Source organism: Mya arenaria, chromosome 10, assembly GCF_026914265.1.
Source record: "Mya arenaria isolate MELC-2E11 chromosome 10, ASM2691426v1".
NCBI classification, from domain to species: Eukaryota; Metazoa; Mollusca; class Bivalvia; order Myida; family Myidae; genus Mya; species Mya arenaria.
Window position 1 is genome coordinate 24,867,115 of NC_069131.1, and position 20,350 is coordinate 24,887,464.

At 34.4% G+C, this 20,350-nt stretch overlaps 1 protein-coding gene across 1 annotated transcript; it reads right to left on the bottom strand.

The window, feature by feature from the left end:
- Positions 1–8,410: 8,410 nt before the first annotated feature.
- LOC128206431 (60S ribosomal protein L11) lies at positions 8,411–17,892 on the bottom strand. The gene is made up of 6 exons (XM_052908855.1): positions 17,851–17,892; positions 15,465–15,621; positions 15,121–15,227; positions 14,282–14,429; positions 10,433–10,527; positions 8,411–8,491 (listed from the first exon to the last, which is right to left on the bottom strand). The coding sequence occupies exons 1-6, from the start codon at positions 17,854–17,856 to the stop codon at positions 8,462–8,464; spliced, it is 543 nt and encodes a 180-aa protein (XP_052764815.1). The 5' UTR covers positions 17,857–17,892; the 3' UTR covers positions 8,411–8,461.
- Between the last annotated feature and the right edge of the window lie 2,458 nt (positions 17,893–20,350).

The following is a 20,350-nucleotide window of genomic DNA, read 5'->3' on the forward strand; positions in this document are numbered from 1 at the left end:
AACAAGCATGATTCATATATCAGTTGAAACAATATTTTATCAGATTTCCAATCAAAAAGCAATTACATTTTCCTGGAAATGTCTTAATACAAAAAAGAATATGTATACCAGTCAAATTTATCGGAATAACTGATTAACTTATTTGACAAGATATCATCAAGAATTTAACTCTCAAATCATTGTTGGTATAGTCTGGGGCATTTTTACATAAAAATAAAGTAATAATGTCGACAGACTTTTCCGAAATAATGTGTTTTCATCTAAAATTTGACACAATCTTCTTTTGTAAAATTTGTTTAACTACTTACTACCCCAAAACATGTCACCAAGAATCTATGTTTCGCTCCCAAAAAGATCGTTCCTAAAAAATAAATAAAACATGAACTTTTTAAACGTTTTAGTTTTTGACCTTCCCACCCTCTTTTGCATTGTTGCCGGCCCTTAAACAGTGATTTCATAGCAGAAACTAAAGAGAATGCACAAGTAGGGGTATTTGTAGAAAAATAATGCCAACCGATCAGAAACATCATATTTGTGCAATGAAAGTAACACTAATTAGTGGTCAATCCATCCAGTTTTAGTACTCTATGATATGCGCCAAAAATGCAGTCCAAAAACCAAGTAACTGTGAATCCATCCACAATGGGTAAAAGTATTGTAATTGTTACAGTATACTATCAATCATCGAAATTAGACTTGGATGAACAACCACAAATTCTTATACTTCTGCTTGGCATCATTTTTTTTAACAAGCCCTGCTACATAAAATTCAGAATTTGAGCAAGCCTGAAAGACAATTTACCAGTGAAGAGCTTGAAGGGTGAATTTTGACCAAATGCTGTACTATAATGATTTCATTAACAGGTTATCAACAATGACTGGAGCTATAAGAAAGTCTCTTATCTGCAAACCATGAACGCAATTGGAGGTACGTGTAGATTTCTGACATTTAGACAATATAGTCATTTGTCGCCTGGAAAGCAAGGCAGTTGCAAAGGGATCATTTTGTCCATCATCGTCATCAATAAATAACTTGTCAAAGACTGTAGGTACCGCATTAGGCTTGAGGAATTGCAGCATTTTCGTTTGTGACGACTAGATGACCCCTAATGATTTTTGGTAATGTAGATCAAAGGTCAAGGTCATAGTGACCATAAAGTCCAAAACTCCTGATCCAGACTAATTAAAGAGTTCTTAAACTAAGTTTACATACTTATTTGTAGTGTTTGGGAGATGACACCTATTTACTAGGTTAAGGTCAAGGTGACCATAACTAGAAAAATGGTTTTCACTGAATATATCTAAATCGCTTAACGGTCCCCTAACTTAGTAGGGTTATTGCTAATGACCCCTTTTATTTAAGGTCATTAGGTCAAGGTCGCGGCAACCATTACTTTTTAAGTGATTAATTTTTCTCAATGTAATAACTATCGTGAAGAAACTTGGTATCGATATTGATGCTGGCCAGATTGCGCATATGTCTGGAGAACCCATCATTGTCTAACCCGATTTAATACCAATTTTATTACAGGTTTAATGGAGTCACTGCAGCCCTGACCTATGACCTACTAACCTAGTTAAAAATTGAAAATGGACATCTCGATCAGTACTTGTCTGTTTATTATCAATAATTCTACTATTATTATTGTAACTTATTGTGTACAAGATGCTACAGTCAGTCATCTTAGTTTCACTAAAGTGACTCGCTCATGTTACTGGACCAATGAATGGCCTTTCGGCAATTGCGAATATTTAAGGAATGAATTGCGGGCTTGATGTCATTATCGGGGTATGAACGCAATTGGGCTGGTCAAAGTGTGTGGAGTCAAAATTCATTCCTTATATTTACACCAATAGTTCATTATTTCATTCAATAATTGTTAAAATACTTCATTTCATTGAAGAAACCTTTCAGTAACTCTTTCCTATTCATTCTGTATGTAGAACAGCCCGAATGTAACCGGAAGCATTTTTTTCAAATGGCGCCACAATAACGCGGGAAAAGATCAGCCACTTGAAATCACATTAAAACGTAAAATTTAAACACTATGGCAACTATTAATTTAAAACGCAATTGCCAAAAGGCAGTTCATTTAAGGAATGGAAGTTGAGGTGTAAATATTTTGCGATGAACACAACATAACGATATGTTCGGATCGCGAATCATCGCGTATTAATATAAAACGCGTACTTGTGTCTGCATTGTGTCCACGATTTTGTAAACAAAATGTTGACAAGTTTTTATTTATGATTTGTTTAATGTATATTTGTCATTAACGTTTCAATATTACGTTAAAAAGTGTTTTTATTTTGGGAATATTTTTGTACAAAGCAATAAAATGTTTTAACCGGTCGGGTCGTTCTATGTACAGCATGGGTGGGAAAGAAATACTGTAAGGAAAAATATGACAAAAATGATATTAAGTATTTTATAAACAATTCTGATAAGAAATAATGAAATATTGGAATTAGTATAAGTCATGAACTGCGTGCTTGATGTCATTATCGGGGATATGAATGCAGTTGGGCTGGTAAAAATATGCGCGGAGTCCTTCCGACTCCACACACTGTTACTAGCACAACTGCATTCAAACCCCGATAATGACATCAAGCAAGCAACTCATTCTTCAAACGGAATTCGAAAAAAACTTAATTCATTTGAATTTCTTTAATACCACCTTCAAGATTAGAACCGAATTTCGAACAGGAGCAATTGTCACTCAGACACTAGATTGCCGACATGCAATTGTAAAATATATATAAATAAATAATAATATAAAAGCATGAACATTCAGGTCACAATATTTTACATTTGCCCCTGGATTTTTCTTGCATACCGGACGTGTGTTTCCGGTCATGTGACCAGTGCTGAAAAAACTCATCTTACAACCCCAATGTAAGATGAGTCACGCGCAACAACATGCCATTTCTTTTATTGTATGGTTTATGAAAAGTATATTATGCCGTTTCAATAAAGCGCAATCAAATATATGCTTGCAAGACTTTTAATTAAAATTGAAAATAAATAATCGTAAAAAATGCTGTGATAAGTTATTTGAAATTACTACGCGCTATGACGTCAGTAAATAACGTCGCACGCGCTTTCTGATGAAATGTACAAAAGAGCGTTTTCTACGTCAATTTTCCACAAACTCATAGTTTTAGGTTACTAAATGCAAGAAAAAATATCAATCATGTTTTTCCGAAAAATCCGACCCTCGGGCACGCTGCATAATATATTTCTCATAAATCATGCAATATGTGAAATGAGAAGTGGCGCGTTGTTGCACGTGACTCGTCTTACATGGGGTATGTAAGATGGGGTTTTCCAGGTATGCAAGAAACACGTCCGGTATGCAAGAAACTTATATTCCCAATCGGAACACCTCGGCCTGTATCCAACAGGAATAAGTCTTTCTCGAAGCTTGCCGGAGATGGCCGAGTTGTTATGATTGCTGATTTTCCCAGTACTGACTTTTTAATGCCGAGCGCTAAACAAGGGAGCTACTGGTACCATATCTTAACGTCTTTCGGTATTCTGTCTATAGTTTTCATATATTTTTTTCTTATATTTCAGTTTGCTTTGGATTAACTTCCTTTGTAAATGAAGTCTTGATGCTGTCAGGCTTATTAAAACTTGGATCGTTACTCGAGATACTGGGATTTTCCTTCTACCTTTTCGGCATTGGCCTGGTGCTTGGATTTTTCAACATAGTGCTTAGTAGAAGACAGCGAATACTCGTCTGTTCTGTTTCGCCTCCTGCTGTCCCAGTTTGAAGGCATTCAGAACACCTCGACCATTTTCCATCGAAAACACCCCCTGATATATATGGACGGTTTACATATAAGAAATCTTAATATTTAACTACGCTGCAAGTAGGTCGCGTAGCAATTTCAATTGAGCAGTGAAATATTTTGAATTTACTCTTGGGAATCTTTGTTTATGCAATAATACACTTCACTGGAAATCATTTTAAACTTAGATATACAAAATACACGTTAAAAGTATATAATTTATTAATAGGACTGTCATTTAAAATTTATGAACTATTTGTACTGACATACCGGCACACATTCGAGGTGGTTTTTGATGGAAAATGGCCGAGGTGTCCCAAATCAGTCTGAAGCCTACCTTTCTTGCAGAGAGACCATATTGGTGAAAAAAATGAGTCTCATAATGAGTTCACTTATCTATCATAAACAAAGCCTTGACAGTTATTGATTCTGATATGAACAGAAAAATTGTATGATTAAACTCATCCAATTAAACAAGTTGACATTAAAGCTGCACTCTCACAGATATACCATTTTGACAACTTTTTTTTGTCTTGGAAAGAGCAATTTTTTGCGTATATATCTGCAAACCAATGATATATGATTGCTGACAAAAAATCAGATCGTGGATTTTCATATCTCCGTTTGAAAATTAATGTGTTATGGCTTAAACCGTTACAAACGGTTTAAGAAAAATGCATAAAACATCATTTTTTTAACTTGAATATTAAAATCTGCGATCTTATTTTTTGTTTGCAGTCTCATATCACTGGTTTCCATGGATTTTCACCAAAATTGGCTCGTTCCAAGACAAAAATAAAGTTGTCAAAACGTTCAATCTGTGAGAGTGCAGCTTCAAAAGTAGTTTTGAATAACTAAACATATTTCATTATCTATAACTATATCTAAATGCACAAGTCAACTATATTCATGGATCATTAATTTTGAAATAATTATTAAGTGTATTATTCTCGTGAATATTGGAGAAATGGTATCAAACTATTTTTAAAACATCTTCTGTGGCCCAATTCCTCAGAACTTTGATGCCATTTACATCATCGCTGTTTTTTAACGTTAACAGTGTGATAAAAATCATCGTTGTTAACTTTCAAATTTTATTACTGCAGTGTTCCTTGCAATTTTTGAGAAGAGTATAAGTATCTATCATGTGTTTCCGGTACGGGTAGAAAAATCCGGCCCGAGGGCACGCGCTTAAGCCGGCAACGAGGCTTGCCGAGTTACCGGTGACGCAGCCGTGCCCAAGGGTCAGATTTTTCGATCCGGACCGGAAAAACAGGGTTGATATTTTTCTTGTATACCTAAAATATGAATTTGTGGACAAATTGACGTAGAAAAAGTGCTTTTGTACATTTCACCAAAAAAGCGCGTGCGACGTCGTGTACTGACGTCATTAAGCGCAGAAATTTTAAATCACTTATCGACGTCAAATAGTTCCTTTAAAAATAGCGCTTTTACGATTATTTGCTTCCAATTTTAATTAAAGGTATTGTTTACTTATATTTTTATTGCACTTTAATGAAATGCATAATATACTTTTCATAAACCATACAATAAAAGGAAAAAGTGGCGCGTTGTTGCGCGTGACTCATCTTACATGGGGGTGTAAGACTAATAATTTCCAGCACCGGTCACATGACCGGAAACACACATCCGGTATGCAAGAATGTCTCCGCTTTTCTGGTTTGATTTTAATTTTTGAACACATCAAATAGGTCACGTTATTGTTGTTAATCACGTAGTTAACATATACATGTATATACAAAGTTCTGAACAATCAGCCCAATGTCTTCCAACCAACCTGATGAATGCTAAAAAATAAAATCGAGCGGGTTGTTTCGGAAAAATAATAAAAGAATATTAAAGTTCAACACTTAAAGGGACTGTACACCAGATTGGCACAAAAAATAATAATTCTGTAACGAATCTCAGGACAATTATTTAATAAAATGTTTTACTCTTTGTTATCATAATTGTAAAAAAAAAAATCGAGTCGGAGACCGGTTTCGAACCGGTATTGCCTAAATTGCAGTCCAGTGTTGTATCCTCTGTACAAAGGCTTTTTATAAACAGTTGGAATACGTAAACTATAAACCTAACTTGGTAATATCACGTGATAACATCGACTAGCCAATCATGCATAAGGAATGAATTCTACTAGGTAGACATACCTAGTAATATTTTTTAATGAAAAAAACTGCGAAAAATGAATTAATTGTAAACTATGTGGTACTTCAGTAAGTAAGTTTCAATGCATTGTACACATCGATACCAAGTATATATCTGTTTTTGACAATTTTCTTCTTTTTTTCGCAATTTCATCATACGGAGTACAGTCCCTTTAAAAATGTTTTTTGTTCATTTTAAAAAATTAGCATGAACATTATAACTTTTATGATGAGTCTGTGTACTTTTGCTGTGAACCATTGGGCTTGATAAAAAAATGCCTGAAGCCATACTTCTTCAAAATCTCTAAAAAAAATCGTGTTTAATCCCAGTTTGGACAATGCAGATCAAAGTGTTATTATTAATGTTGCATTTTAAATCAATTACTTAATCATTAAATTGGCAAATTTTAAAATTAAAGAAGCACTCTTACTCCACAATTAATGCATATGTTTTTCCATAATTCACCAAAAATAAACACATATCGAAAATTATGGTTCTTATGAAGGATACTGTGTTTTATTTGAAAGCAAGGTGCAGAAAACATTGTTTTTCTACTTAATGAGATGATACTAATAGTTGATTACTGTAAATCTTTTAGGACCTTCCAGTCATTCAATATTTGTGCGTTTTCAGCTATTTAATAAATCGTTACAATCTGGTTACAAGTAATTAATATTTTCCACATGCATTGATTTTAGGTAAGAATGTCACTTGAATGTATTATGAGTTTTTTGGCATGATCACATCTTTATACATGTATATTCAAGTTCATCAGTAGTACATGTATTAGCTACCACTTGTTATTTTAACTGTATTTTATTAAATTTAAGATGCACTCTTACTCCCAAATACGATTTACCACAATTAAAACTATTGTTTTAATATTCCAAAAAGGATGAATAATTATCGAAAACAATGGATTTTATGAAGGCTACGAAGTTTAATTTGAAAAAATGTGCAAAACACAGTAGTTCTACCTAATGATACTATAGTAGATCACTGTAAATCTTTTAGCATTCACCAATCATTTAATATTTTTGTGTTTTCAGCTATTAGATAACACGGTTACAATCTTGTTATAATCAGTAATGAATATTCGCCATAAATGCATCATTTAGTATTTAAAGGTTTATAAGTCAAAATTTATGTTTGTTATACATATATTGATTTTAAATAATTATAAAATAAACTTGTTTATGCTCATTCAAGTTTGTGAAATACTTCCAATTACGCCAAAGGACCTATATTGATCGGAAACGATATTAAAATATGACAAATCTTTCCCAGCTACATGTTGCTCCAGGATTCTATGGAAACTGACATGGTTCAATTGATTTTACAAGATTTACTGTAATCTGACTATGCCATAGTTTAATCACATGATCCATGTTTTAAAGGGACTAGACTCCACCTAGTACAATTGCTTGAACAAATTGTCAAAACTTTGATATTGCTGTGCACAACGCATTAAATCTTATTACTGATGTATCACATGGCTTACGAAAGCGGTTTCTTTCGCAGTTTTTCCATTCAAATTTACTGGGGTTGTCTACCACGTAAAACCCAGAAAGTTTTAAAAAAGCTTCGGTATATATTTGCTCGATTTTCCCATGCCAAATATACACTGGAAAACCATTATGCACCAATTTTAAACGGGTTAACTCAGCTGAGACGGCGACAAAATATTTTAATCATAAAAAAGGTGTATTATTGACCTCATTCTAGCTCGTATTGACATAATAGGCTTGTCTTGTGGAAATAATTTATTTGCCGATTTTGGAATCATCATTATGGTGTCAAGCCCCTCTTAACAGCACATGTAGCAAATTACGCCCCTCCTATTTTTAGGACAAGTGGCTGTATGTTAGCCCATATTAAGGGAGCAGTCACTAAAAAGCTTTTGCCAATTCAAAGTCATTACTGTGGAATGACTGGACATACAATTGAATCAGACCAAGATTAAATACCCATACACATAGTGACATTCTGACCAAATTTGATGCTGATTGGACAAAGGCTTCTCAAATTATTGATTGGACAAGACCAATTTCAGGTAATTCCAATAACTCATGGCCCTTAGCTCTCAGGTGACTCCAGCAATATGACTTCTTATTGAACTTGTCCGAGATATTATGCCCAGAAAAATTCTGAGCAAATCTGATGATGTTTGGGCAATTGTGTATTGATTGGAAAACATATTGGACACCGCCAGTACGTCGCAGGAAAAACTATAATAATCCCGTTCTATGATGTGTGTATAAAATATAATTTTGTAGGTACTATATTGAGAAAATATTACTGGTCTTGAGCCTAATACTTTCTAACATTTTTATCCTATCTGAGCACGAGTTCAAACTGCCTCGACACAAATTGTAGACTTGGATCAAGGACATTTTCCAAAACATCACAAATGATTCTATCCTAACATTCACAATTAACAACACAATGATTCTCTCTGGACGCCCGTTTATTTTCATCCTTACATAACATAACAAAGTCTTTATTTCCCAGGTAAGATGATGCCGTCGTACTGAAAAAAAGAAGAAAATAACTTTAAATGTCCATTGTATATTTGAGTGGCACTTAATTCAGTGGGTTACAAATATAGCTTAATTGACATACCAATATATAAATAAACCAACAAGGAGATAAAAAATTATACTAGTCCAATGTCAATGCTTAACAAATGCGTGTGCACTTGCACATGTATTTAATATACTCCAACAACACGAAAACAACAAGGGCGGCATCCAATTTTAATAGGGTGACATCTATTTGGGACATCAAACCTAGTATTTTTGTTCCCATATTGGGAAGTGGGCCAAGGCCTTTATGCTAGGGAAGAATGCTTAAAAACAAAGACAGAATAGATGAGAGAATGGGATCAAGTTTGTTTGTTCTTTAACAATATATTTAATGTTCAGGGGTCCTATTATTTCTATTTGTTTGAACAAAGAATTCAGAAATTCATCTTTCACATCTGGGGAAAAAAATGTTAATTTGTTCAGAAAAAAACAACACGCTTTTATGACATTTTCATCTTTTGAGTGTGTTAATCCTGTTAGGTACAAAGTATCCAGCTTTAATATTAATAATGTTGTGCGACCTTCCAAGATTACCCCACTTGACACAGGAGGGCCACATAAAGACTGATTACAAATTTCATAAAAAAATTAAATCATTAAGATTCCATTGGCCAGGGTAAGACTATATGGTAACAAAGATCTCTGTCAGACAAATGCCTCGTTTGACATCACTGAGTCATGAACGTTGTAAAACAAGCGTACACGACATAATCAGTCTCGTCATCAACTCATCATCAAGATCTTCATACAAGGCCTAAAAAATAAAATTGTTAGGTTCCTTTTTTAAAAATAGGCATGCTTTTTTTTTTTATTACGCTTTGAATAAGAATATCATTTTCATCATTGGAGAATGTTGTTAAAATTATCTTTTGTATAAGCATTTAAGGTTTTAAACTACATATTGAAAAGTATTTTTTTTTTTTTTTCAAACTGACTATAAACTAGAAAGGTGTCCATAGGACACGGATGCCCCCACTTCGATTTTTTGTCACAGAAAATAAGCCATAATGATTATTCAGGATAATCTCAAGTCTTTTTTTGCAAATAAAGGGCCGTAACTCCTAAATGACAAAAGCGATTTCCATGGCTATCGAACTTGATCAAGATATTATGGTCACAATCATGTATGTAAAGTTTGGTGAGGATTGGACACATACTTTTCAAGAATTAGATTGGAAACATATATTTTTGAAGTATTTTTGGCAAAAATGGGCCGTAACTCCTAAATGACTAAAGCGATTTCCATGACTATTGAACTTGATCAAGATATTATGGTCACAAACATGTGTTTAAAGTTTGGTGATGATTGGACACACAGTTTTCAAGAATTAGATCGGAAACAATCTTCGGGACGTACGTACGTACAGACAGACAGACAGACAGACAGACGTACGTACGGACAAGGGCAACCCTATCTGCCGCCACTTTGTGGGGGCATAAAAACGGTAGGGTCAGCGCCTATTCCATAGGTAGGGTCGGGAAACCCGAACCAAATGTATTTTTTGTTTAGGCCTAACTAAAATACTCATAAGGCCTAAATAAAACACATTTGGTTTGGGTTTGAACCATACCTACGAAATAAGAGCCGACCCTACCGTGTTTTTTTATGGTAATTTGGGAAAAAATTCTATTAATTTTTTTTTTAAGTGTGTGTCTTAATATGTAGCTTAAAAACTTCTAAAGCTTTATACAGAATATTATTTTAACACTATTATCCAATGATGACAATAACGTTCTTACATAAAGCCTAATAAAAAAATAAATATATAAAGCCTACCTACCCTACCTATTTTTAAAAAGGATGTAACCCTGACCAAATAAGAAAATTGTGGCCTAAATTTAACTAATTACTGAACATATTCCTGATACGTTATTCTTGAACTTACTTTCTGTTGGAACCATTTCATGGACTGTTCCTTGGTCACCTTGTGTTTGAGCCCCACACGGTTCTTCTTCCTTCGTCTCTGTGCAATGTTGAATCCTGAAATATGTCAACATGGTTATATTAAAATTACATGTATGTCAACAATGATATCATGAAAAATTATCATATTCAAAAGTTGAATCTATAGATTCCTAATGTACTTGAAACACAATTGCACCCTGAATTATGTTGGCATGACATTGTTAAATCCAAAAATGTGAAAAAGGCAATAATGAATTTAAATATAATTATGACAACATGGCAACATGAAATGTTAAAATATATTAGATTGCCAACTTGAATCCTGACATTTGTCACCATGGATGTTTCAGAGTTAAGTAACCAACCACGCTATAGAAGCAGGTCAGAGTTGCGCTGTGACGTTTCTCTTGCACTTCGACTTATACAGAAAATACAACCAATAGTTGCTTTTCCGTGCCAGAGTGCATTCAGCTTAAAATTCACTATAAGTTCTTTTTCAATGAATCTGTTTCAGAGTTAAGTAACCAACCAGGCTATAGAAGCAGGTCAGAGTTGCGCTATGACATTTCTCTTGCACGTAGACTTATAACAGAAAATACAACCAATATCTGCTTTTCCATGCCAGAGTGCATTCAGCTTAAAATTCACCATCAGTTCTTTTTCAATGAATCTGTTTCAGAGTTAAGTAACCAACCACGCTAAAGAAGCAGGCCAGAGTTGCGCTATGACATTTCTCTTGCACGTAGACTTATAACAGAAAATACAACCAATAGCTGCTTTTCCATGCCAGAGTGCATTCAGCTTAAAATTCACCATCAGTTCTTTTTCAATGAATCTGTTTCAGAGTTAAGTAACCAACCACGCTAAAAAAGCAGGTCAGAGTTGCGCTATGACATTTCTCTTGCACGTAGACTTATAACAGAAAATACAACCAATAGCTGCTTTTCCATGCCAGAGTGCATTCAGCTTAGAATTTACTATCAGTTCTTTTTCAATGAATCTGTTTCCGAGTTAAGTAACCAACCACGCTATAGAAGCAGGTCAGAGTTGCACTATGACATTTCTCTTGCACGTAGACTTATAACAGAAAATACAACCAATAGCTGCTTTTCCATGCCAGAGTGCATTCAGCTTAGAATTTACTATCAGTTCTTTTTCAATGAATCTGTTTCCGAGTTAAGTAACCAACCACGCTATAGAAGCAGGTCAGAGTTGCACTATGACATTTCTCTTGCACGTAGACTTATAACAGAAAATACAACCAATAGTTGCTTTTCCGTGCCAGAGTGCATTCAGCTTAGAATTCACCATCAGTGCTTTTTCAATGAATCTGTTTCAGAGTTAAGTAACCAACCAGGCCATAGAAGCAGGCCAGAGTTGCGCTATAACATTTCTCTTGCATGTAGACTTATAACAGAAAATACAACCAATAGTTGCTTTTCCGTGCCAGAGTGCATTCAGCTTAGAATTCAGTATCAGTTCTTTTTCAATGAATCTGTTTCAGAGTTAAGTAACCAACCACGCTATAGAAGCAGGTCAGAGTTGCGCTATGACATTTCTCTTGCACGTAGACTTATAACAGAAAATACAACCAATAGTTGCTTTTCCGTGCCAGAGTGCATTCAGTTTTAAAGTCACTATCAGTTGTTTTTCAAAAGAATCTGTTTCAGAGTTGAGTAACCAACCAGGCTATAGAAGCAGGTCAAAGTTGCGCTGTGATAGTTGCTTTTCCGTGCCAGTGTGCATTAAAAGTCAATAGTGACAATCAAATTGGGTTTTTAAACAGATCATTCTTCCTCATTGAAATATATGTATCTTTATAATATTAAAGTAACCAACCAAGCAGGTCATATTTGCACCAAAGTTTCGGAGCTTCCAGAAAACACAAGCAACTCTATACCAATATATCCATCTATATTCATTACAAAAACTGTGATTATTATTAAGTAATGAAGACATTGCTGTACATTTCCACGTCGTCTCTTACAGAATGAGTACCAAGTTTCTTATCAGTACGTAGTATATTGAACCTTATTGAAAATAACGGCAAATACTAACTATTTTGCATCCCCATCAGGATACAATACTAAGGTAATACAGACTTTTTTTAAAAACAACAACAGCTTGAAATGCAGGGTTATCAATATAATCATCTGAAGAAAATTATGTTAAGACATGTAAGGAGACCCTTAGTGAAGAAATCATGCCTTGAAAATGTATAATGTCGCAACAGTAGGACACTGATTCTGACCTACATGCCAGCACCAGCACTATGACCTTGACCTTTATCTCTGACCCTGAGCTTGCGTGAGACCCCAGGACCCAGACTGCAATACACAGCCAGGCATCTGGGGCACAGCTGGTAAAAACCAGTACACATTGTGTTCCAGAGTCAATACATGAATTAACAGGTACCTGGACAGTGATTTGTCATGCTGTGAATCCGGAGGTTTGTTTTCCTCTTGGACCTTTTTTGCATCACTAAGCAGGATGCCTCCGATTTCTTTCTAGAAATGTTACTGCAGTTTACACTGCTGTTACACCTGAGAAAAAAGCACTTATACCCCCCCACCCCCCCCCCCCAAAAAACCTTCAATATTCAAGTGCATATCGAAAGAAGCACTTGATCAATGAATCAGTAAAACAAAGTGCAATTTAAAACTGCCAAATTAATTGACCAGTATTATCCAGACTACATATAAGTGTTATAAAAATATTACTTCCGTAATTAAGGTACTTTGTAACATTATTTTTTTAATTGGTATGATCCTATTTTCGCCAAATTTGGCACTTGTCGTCCTTTCCCCCCGATCTTTTTAAAAGAGCAAAGGGAGTAAAAAAAGTTTGTAAAATCACTAGATATATTTTTTAACAGTGTAACATGCACTAAGCAATGCTTTGGACTTGATAAGTTTTGCTTTAAGGCTTGAAAAATGAAGAATGTCGCAACAGTAGGAGACTGATGCTGACCTACATGCCAGCACCAGCACTATGACCTTGACTTTTCTCTCTGACCCTGAGCTTTCGTGAGACCCCAGGACCCAGACTGCAATACACAGCCAGGCATCTGGGGCACAGCTGGTAAACACCAGTACACATTTAGTTCCAGAGTCAAAACATGATAAAACTGGCCAGTCCCACTTACACATTGACCTTAGGGATTTTTAATGAATGAAGTTTCAGTACAGATCAGTAAACTTTAATTATCAATATTAACAGCAAAGAAATTGAGCAGGGCAAAAGAAGTTTAATGTTGCAACAGTAGGAGACTGATGCTGACCTACATGCCAGCACCAGCACTATGACCTTGACCTTTCTCTCTGACCCTGAGCTTGCGTGAGACCCCAGGACCCAGACTGCAATACACAGCCAGGCATCTGGGGCACAGCTGGTAAACACCAGTACACATTTAGATCCACAGTCAGTACATGAACATGAAATCATGGGTACAGATAGTTAATAAATAACATGAAAATATGTCACATCATTCCTATACCTGCCCTATTTCAGTAACAAAATTGTAACCCACCCTAGTGTTCTTTTTACCTTTTGAGAATGTGGCCAGGTCAGGGCCTTCGGAATAGTTTTAATAGCGACAAAATGCCTAAAGTTGTGAATTTACTGTAGAACACTTAAGATTTGGGTTTGAAGAATTTAAATCAAACAAAACTGCATTTAGACATACATATCTGAAATAAAAAAAAAATGTTTTGTAAATTTTAAGTCAAAGGTTTGAAAAGAAAGTATAATTGTTAAGATTGAGGAATCGGCTGAATTTCAGCCCCATCTCGACACAATGACAATCCGAATATCGACCCTGGTCACAAACCTGGTCGTCCAAGGACTACGTAGAAGTCCATGCCGTAGATGCCAATACTTGGATCGTACTTGATTCCCAGATCGATGTGTTCCTGGATACCAAACCCAAAGTTGCCAGACACAGAGAAGTTGTTTTTTCTCAACTCGTACTCACGCACCTGGAAAAATAAGTTATCTTATTTGTTTGGTGACTGCAATTGAGTCAAATACATTCATTTGTAACTGGTTCTTTTTGGCAATCAAGAATTTTTGGATTTGGGTAAGAAGTTCTGTGATGGGATATAATTAGAGGATTTAGCACCAGACAGAGGAAATTCCTTTTGATCTATGAAGCAACACCTGTCTTGCCTTTGATAAACAGAAATATTTCAATTCAAAAGCTGGCACAGGGCACTCCTTTATTAAGCCTTTAGCTGACCAATACAAATCACCCCATACAGACAGACAATAATACAATGTAGCACAATATTTAAAATACATATTCAAATGTTTCATAGTTTAGTATCCAACCAACTCATAACGACAAAAGATAAGACAGAATCGGCAACATCAGTTGAAATTCCATGCCAATGTGCATGTTCAAAATAAAACAACAGTTGCCACACAGCAATGAACAGCTATACTGAAATGAAATAAAGCCTAGTTGTTTTATTTACTTGTCCAAAATGTTTCAGCTCTGATTTTGAAAATTAAAATTATGTCCCAACATCGATATTGAACTTCACATACAACCAGTCAAAGGAAGGCATCAAGATAATCATAATACATTTCTATGAAGAACAGATTATATATTTGTTCAATCTAAAATTATTGTATCTTCAGTACTCGTTTATTCTATAATTCAGCTACCTTGAGTCCACGTTCCAGAATTTCTTCGGCCTTTGCTCCTCTTACAGTGCAATGGACAGCAATCTTCTCATTTCTTCGGATGCCAAATGATCGCACTGTGTAGCGGGCTGGAAAAAAATCAAATAAAAGCTAATACACACGTAATGCTTTAACACGTTGGACATTCATTGATCAAAATAACCTAGATATGTTCATTTACCTTAGTATATTAATGGCTTTGAGGCGAGTACATTAAATGCTTGGACATTTAACCCATTCTTATTATTGACTTATTGAGAAAACTTAAACCATCTAAATAAATACATGAGCCTTGATTTAATAGGAACCTTGTAAAAAAAAACTACCTTTGGAGAAAACGGGCTGCTGGCCGGTCAACTGTTCAAGCACTTTGGCGGCACGGGTCAGTCTGTCACCGGACTCTCCAACACAAATGTTTAGGCACAGCTTCACGATGCGCAGCTCGCGCATAGGATTCTTCTCTTTATCCTTAGATTTGTCGTCCTGAAAATAACGATTACATGCATGTTTATTAAGTACTGGTATTTATTGCAGGGTTAACTTTAATCATGAAAGTGTTGGCAAGGTCAAAATTGTGTCAATTTTAGAACATCACTTTTAGACTCAACCAGCCTCAACATGGGCCTCAGCCCTAGAGGGAGTGCTCAGACTTTGTTTTAAGGAGAATGATTTTTTTTATAGAATGGTGCCGCTAAGAATTGAAAATAATAAAATAATGAGCAAATTTACGCACGAGTTCATGTAGAGTATTTTCCTGGTCCTGATTATAGTCATGATGAGAATAATGACTTAAAATCATGAATGGAATTTAATTGAACCAAATTATGTACAAAATGCATTGTTGAAATGGATGGTGAATGTGCACAATATGTTAGCTCGAAGAAGGAACTTGTAACCCTAAATAAACATGTAGGAAAGGGACTGACAGCAATTCCAAAATTGGATACCACTGCTAATTATCTTTCCTTATTTCTATTCGGCTCACATGTATCCCATTGCACTTCAAAGGGCAAGGATAACAAACCACTATGTGCCGTTAAAAGTGACATGAATTAGAATAATAGATAAAGACTAACAAAAACAATGACTGTCTGACTGCACATTCTTTAAACCAGAAGGTTTTTTTGATCAAAAATATGCTGTTTATTAAAATAACCAGCAGGGCCAAAATTATGTTGCATTTCAAACGGCAGCAGTCTCAAGACTTCATGAGCTTCTGCCTTAAACGAGAATTAATGAAGCTTGCACTAGATTTTCAAGTGATTTTTTTAATACAATGATGCTGTACTGGTTGAGAAGCAGTTTCCGACGGAAAGCAGTTTCCGACGGAAAGCAGTTTCCGACAAATCGCTTTTTCGCGTACCTTCCTTAGATCTTCATAAAGAATGTACTGCAATTCAGCTATATGGTAACTAGGCAATCAAGAGTTGAAATTTTTTCCGAGACACGTAAGAAACTTTGATTATTATTTAATGTTTAATGTTTATTTTTCATTTTGTACACAAACTTGCACGTGGGGGATCTGCACGCGCAGCGTATTGCGCATGCGTGTGAACCTAATTTGCATATCTATGAATAGCTACAAGGTTTTCCTTAATTGACTTATACAAACGGTGATCATTGTGTACATATTTGTGAACACTGGTGTCATGCTTGTTTCGCATCCACATTCACTTAAATGTATACAAACACAAGTTTCCATCAGAAATGAATAAAAAAATCATTGATATTCAGTCTCTGCCTGATTTCGAGTATGTATTGAATGTCGTAAATTTTAAGGTTTAATTTTTTTTGTAAATGCTGAAAAATTAAATAACATTTCTCTTATTACAGTCTTATATTTAGTTTATTAAATAAACGGATAATAAAAACACACAACAGGCACCTCAAATATGCCCCGCATTCAAATTGTCGGAAACTGCTTCTCATCGCAAGCTTATCAGAACAACGTTAAGTATCCTCTTTGCGCCCCTATTAGATACACTATATGTGACGTCACACACGTTAGAAATATATCGACAATAGCAACTTGAGCTGTAGTTATATAAAATGTGAACACTTTCAGTAGATATTTAAACACGTATAAATAATTCAATAAAAACGTTTAAAAACTTAAAAACTGTCGGAAACTGCTTCTCAACCAGTATAGAAATAAATGTATAAATTTACATATTGCTCTATCTGTTTATTTACAAAATTTGTTTAAATACACACATGAATGATATTGAATTGAGCTAAGTTATGGACAGTATTCATTGGTGAAATTGTTTTCGACAGTGCAAACAGCTGTACATTCTAACCTATTCTACAGAAAACTTGATAAACATGATGTAAGAAAGTGACTGACAGCAATTCCAAAATTGGACATCACTGCTAATTATCTTTCATTACTTATATTCGGCTCACATATATCACATCGCCCTTCAAAGAACAACGCTGACAATCTTATATGTGCCGTTTGGAGTGACATGCAGTAGAACCATTACAAAGACTAACCAACACCACATTTTTAATGGAAAACAAACGTTTTCGTTTTACTAACGACTTCAAACTTTTGGTCAATTAATACCATTGCAGTCTTAACATCATACCAATATTGTGCCATGCAACTAAATAATTATTATTTTAAATGATTAAGTTTATTTCTAGTCCATCAGATTGATAAAACCACCGATACAAGTCGATATAATCATATGTGTCATTTTTACACACCGCCATGTTTTGATGTTAACCGGAAAAGGAAGTACATATGTGTCTGTCGTATTTAGTCAAAACGTTTACAAAGAAACCGGTGCTAGATATTTCGGCCCCTTGATGTTTCGGTCCCTTAATAAGAGATCAGATATTTAGGCCCCTTACCATTTCATTCACACTCCGTAGACATTTTCAGGGGCGGGTCTAGGAATGGACATTAGAGCGCAACTAACTGATGCAACCTTTTGACGTGCGCCCGTCCTTCAGAATCGAAATATATCGGTGCGGTTGATACAGAAATCCATTTCACTTTAAACGTGAAATTCACTCAGAACTCATTCATTTGAATTATTTATTTTTTTGTATACATACTGGAAAGTGCCTCAAGAAGGATTTCAAATTGAATTGATAGTTATGGTATTTTCTATAAACATTAAATGACATAAATCAACCTTATGTAATCCGCTAAATTGAAAATATAAATTTATTCAACTATTGATGATTAAATTAAATTAAATATAAAAGGAAATAAGGATTTATATGTTTAAGTTCTAATTTGTTTAAATTATATTTACAGCCTAAAAGACGCCCAAGAATAAAACAGTATTATCTAACGTTCGTATTCTTTTTAGCATTTTCAACAAAACTTAATTTAAAAAAAAATATTTGTTACAAAATAAATGATTTACGAGTGGATTTCACTTCTCGAAAACTGGATTATACTTTGATTTCCGATCAATTTTCAAAATATTTCTATAACTTTTTCATTTTTTAACAATTTGTTTAAAAATTTGATATAATAAACCTATTGTGAAGCCAATTCCATTATTTGCTAATGAAAATAAAAGATTTGTTAAAATAAATGTGTTTTGAGTGGATTTCACTCCTCAAAAAGTGAATTTCACTTCGATTTCCGATCAATTTTCGAAAAATTGCTCTAACTTCTTTATTTTTTGACAAATTTCAATAAAATTTGTAATATAAACCCTTCATGGGGCACTTTCCAATAAGTAAACAATAAATGTTATCTTTTAATTAAAACGAATGAGTTATGAGTGGATTTCACTTCTCGAAAACTTGATTTCACCTCGATTTCGATTAATTTTCGAAAAATTGCTCATAACCGTGTGATCAGCATAAAAGAACGGGGGCTTTTTATGTTGAAAACATGACTTGGAAATTTCATTTAAATCAAATTAAGAAGTTTTGTGAACCTAGGCACGGTGGCAAATTAAAAACTTTTTTACATTGTTTTTGGATTAAAAGAAAAGCAAACTAGCAAAAAAAATAACAAACAATAGCGTACACCTCACATAAAAAAGCATAGATAATTGCACAGATTATGATGTGCAATACGCATTTCCAATTATTGTTATAACTACACATGCATGCATATAAGTTCATAAAAATGTAATGAATATATAACCTCAAACAAAAAGCACAGACCATGATGTGAAATACGCATCTTCAATCAATGTTTTAATTTAAACAAGCCTCTTGAGACATGTGTGGACATTGATACCGGGCCTATCGATCCCGGGATTTCTGGAGGGAGTATGATATTTCCCGGTACCGACTGTAAAGTAAAATCCGGTATCAACATAAACCGGTATCATAAACGGTGCCATATTCAAGTTACTATAACCTAAATTGAAGGTGTTATGAAGCCCCTCATTGACACGTGTTGCAAATTAATGGATGTGTGCGTGTCAGTGTCGAATGTTTATACCATTCTTTAATTGCATAAAACAATAGAATGTTTATAGCAAATAATAATTTTAAAATATAATCACTTTATAATAGAACGTTCCGATATTATTTTTTTTTAATTTGAAGAAATAATGTTAATGCAATAATATGCAACATCGGGTTGTTTTTACATTATAGCAGTTACTTTAAGAGAAAGATGTTCTGTTACACTTATATAATATGACATGATTTACATAATAGTTCATTTCTTAATGTACATATTTGCATATCTTCCTGTTTAACCTCTTTAATCTTTATTACATGCTCTTTCAAGGGTCAGTAGAATTGATTATTTTGGGCCCTGTGAACTTTTGATCATAATTGTGTATTTATTAAAACACTTATTTATCGATAACTCTGATTAATTCATTTAGCTATGTATATTGTTTATACAAAAATTTGATATGTATTGGTCAGACAATAAGATTATCTACTCTGAGAGTGTCAACTTTCAGAGTGTACTGGACCAATAAACAGATACACAGGAAATTGACCACATGCTGTGAGACAACGCAGTAAAAAAGGGAAGCACAGTGGGGAATTATCATGCCGCTCATACATGAAGTTAAAATATTATATACATACATTTTCAACCCTCGGGTTACTTATAATTTCCTCATGTTTGGAATTAACAGAACCTTTCTCGGATAGGCATGTTGTAGCTGTTATATTTAAAATCAGATCGGAACATACTATTTATTTTGATCTAAGCATTACAAGCTTATTGTCATAATAACACATACACTCGCAAAACATGTTTTAAAAGCGT

Bases quoted from the DNA above. Each gene is read 5' to 3' on its own strand.
- LOC128206431 (XM_052908855.1), bottom strand. The intron at 15,228-15,464 runs GTAGTTTTTTTT...ATTTTTTTCCAG, and splicing joins GCAGCCCGTTTTCTCCAAAG to CCCGCTACACAGTGCGATCA. The intron at 8,492-10,432 runs GTAAGTTCAAGA...TCTTTTTTTCAG, and splicing joins TGAAATGGTTCCAACAGAAA to TACGACGGCATCATCTTACC.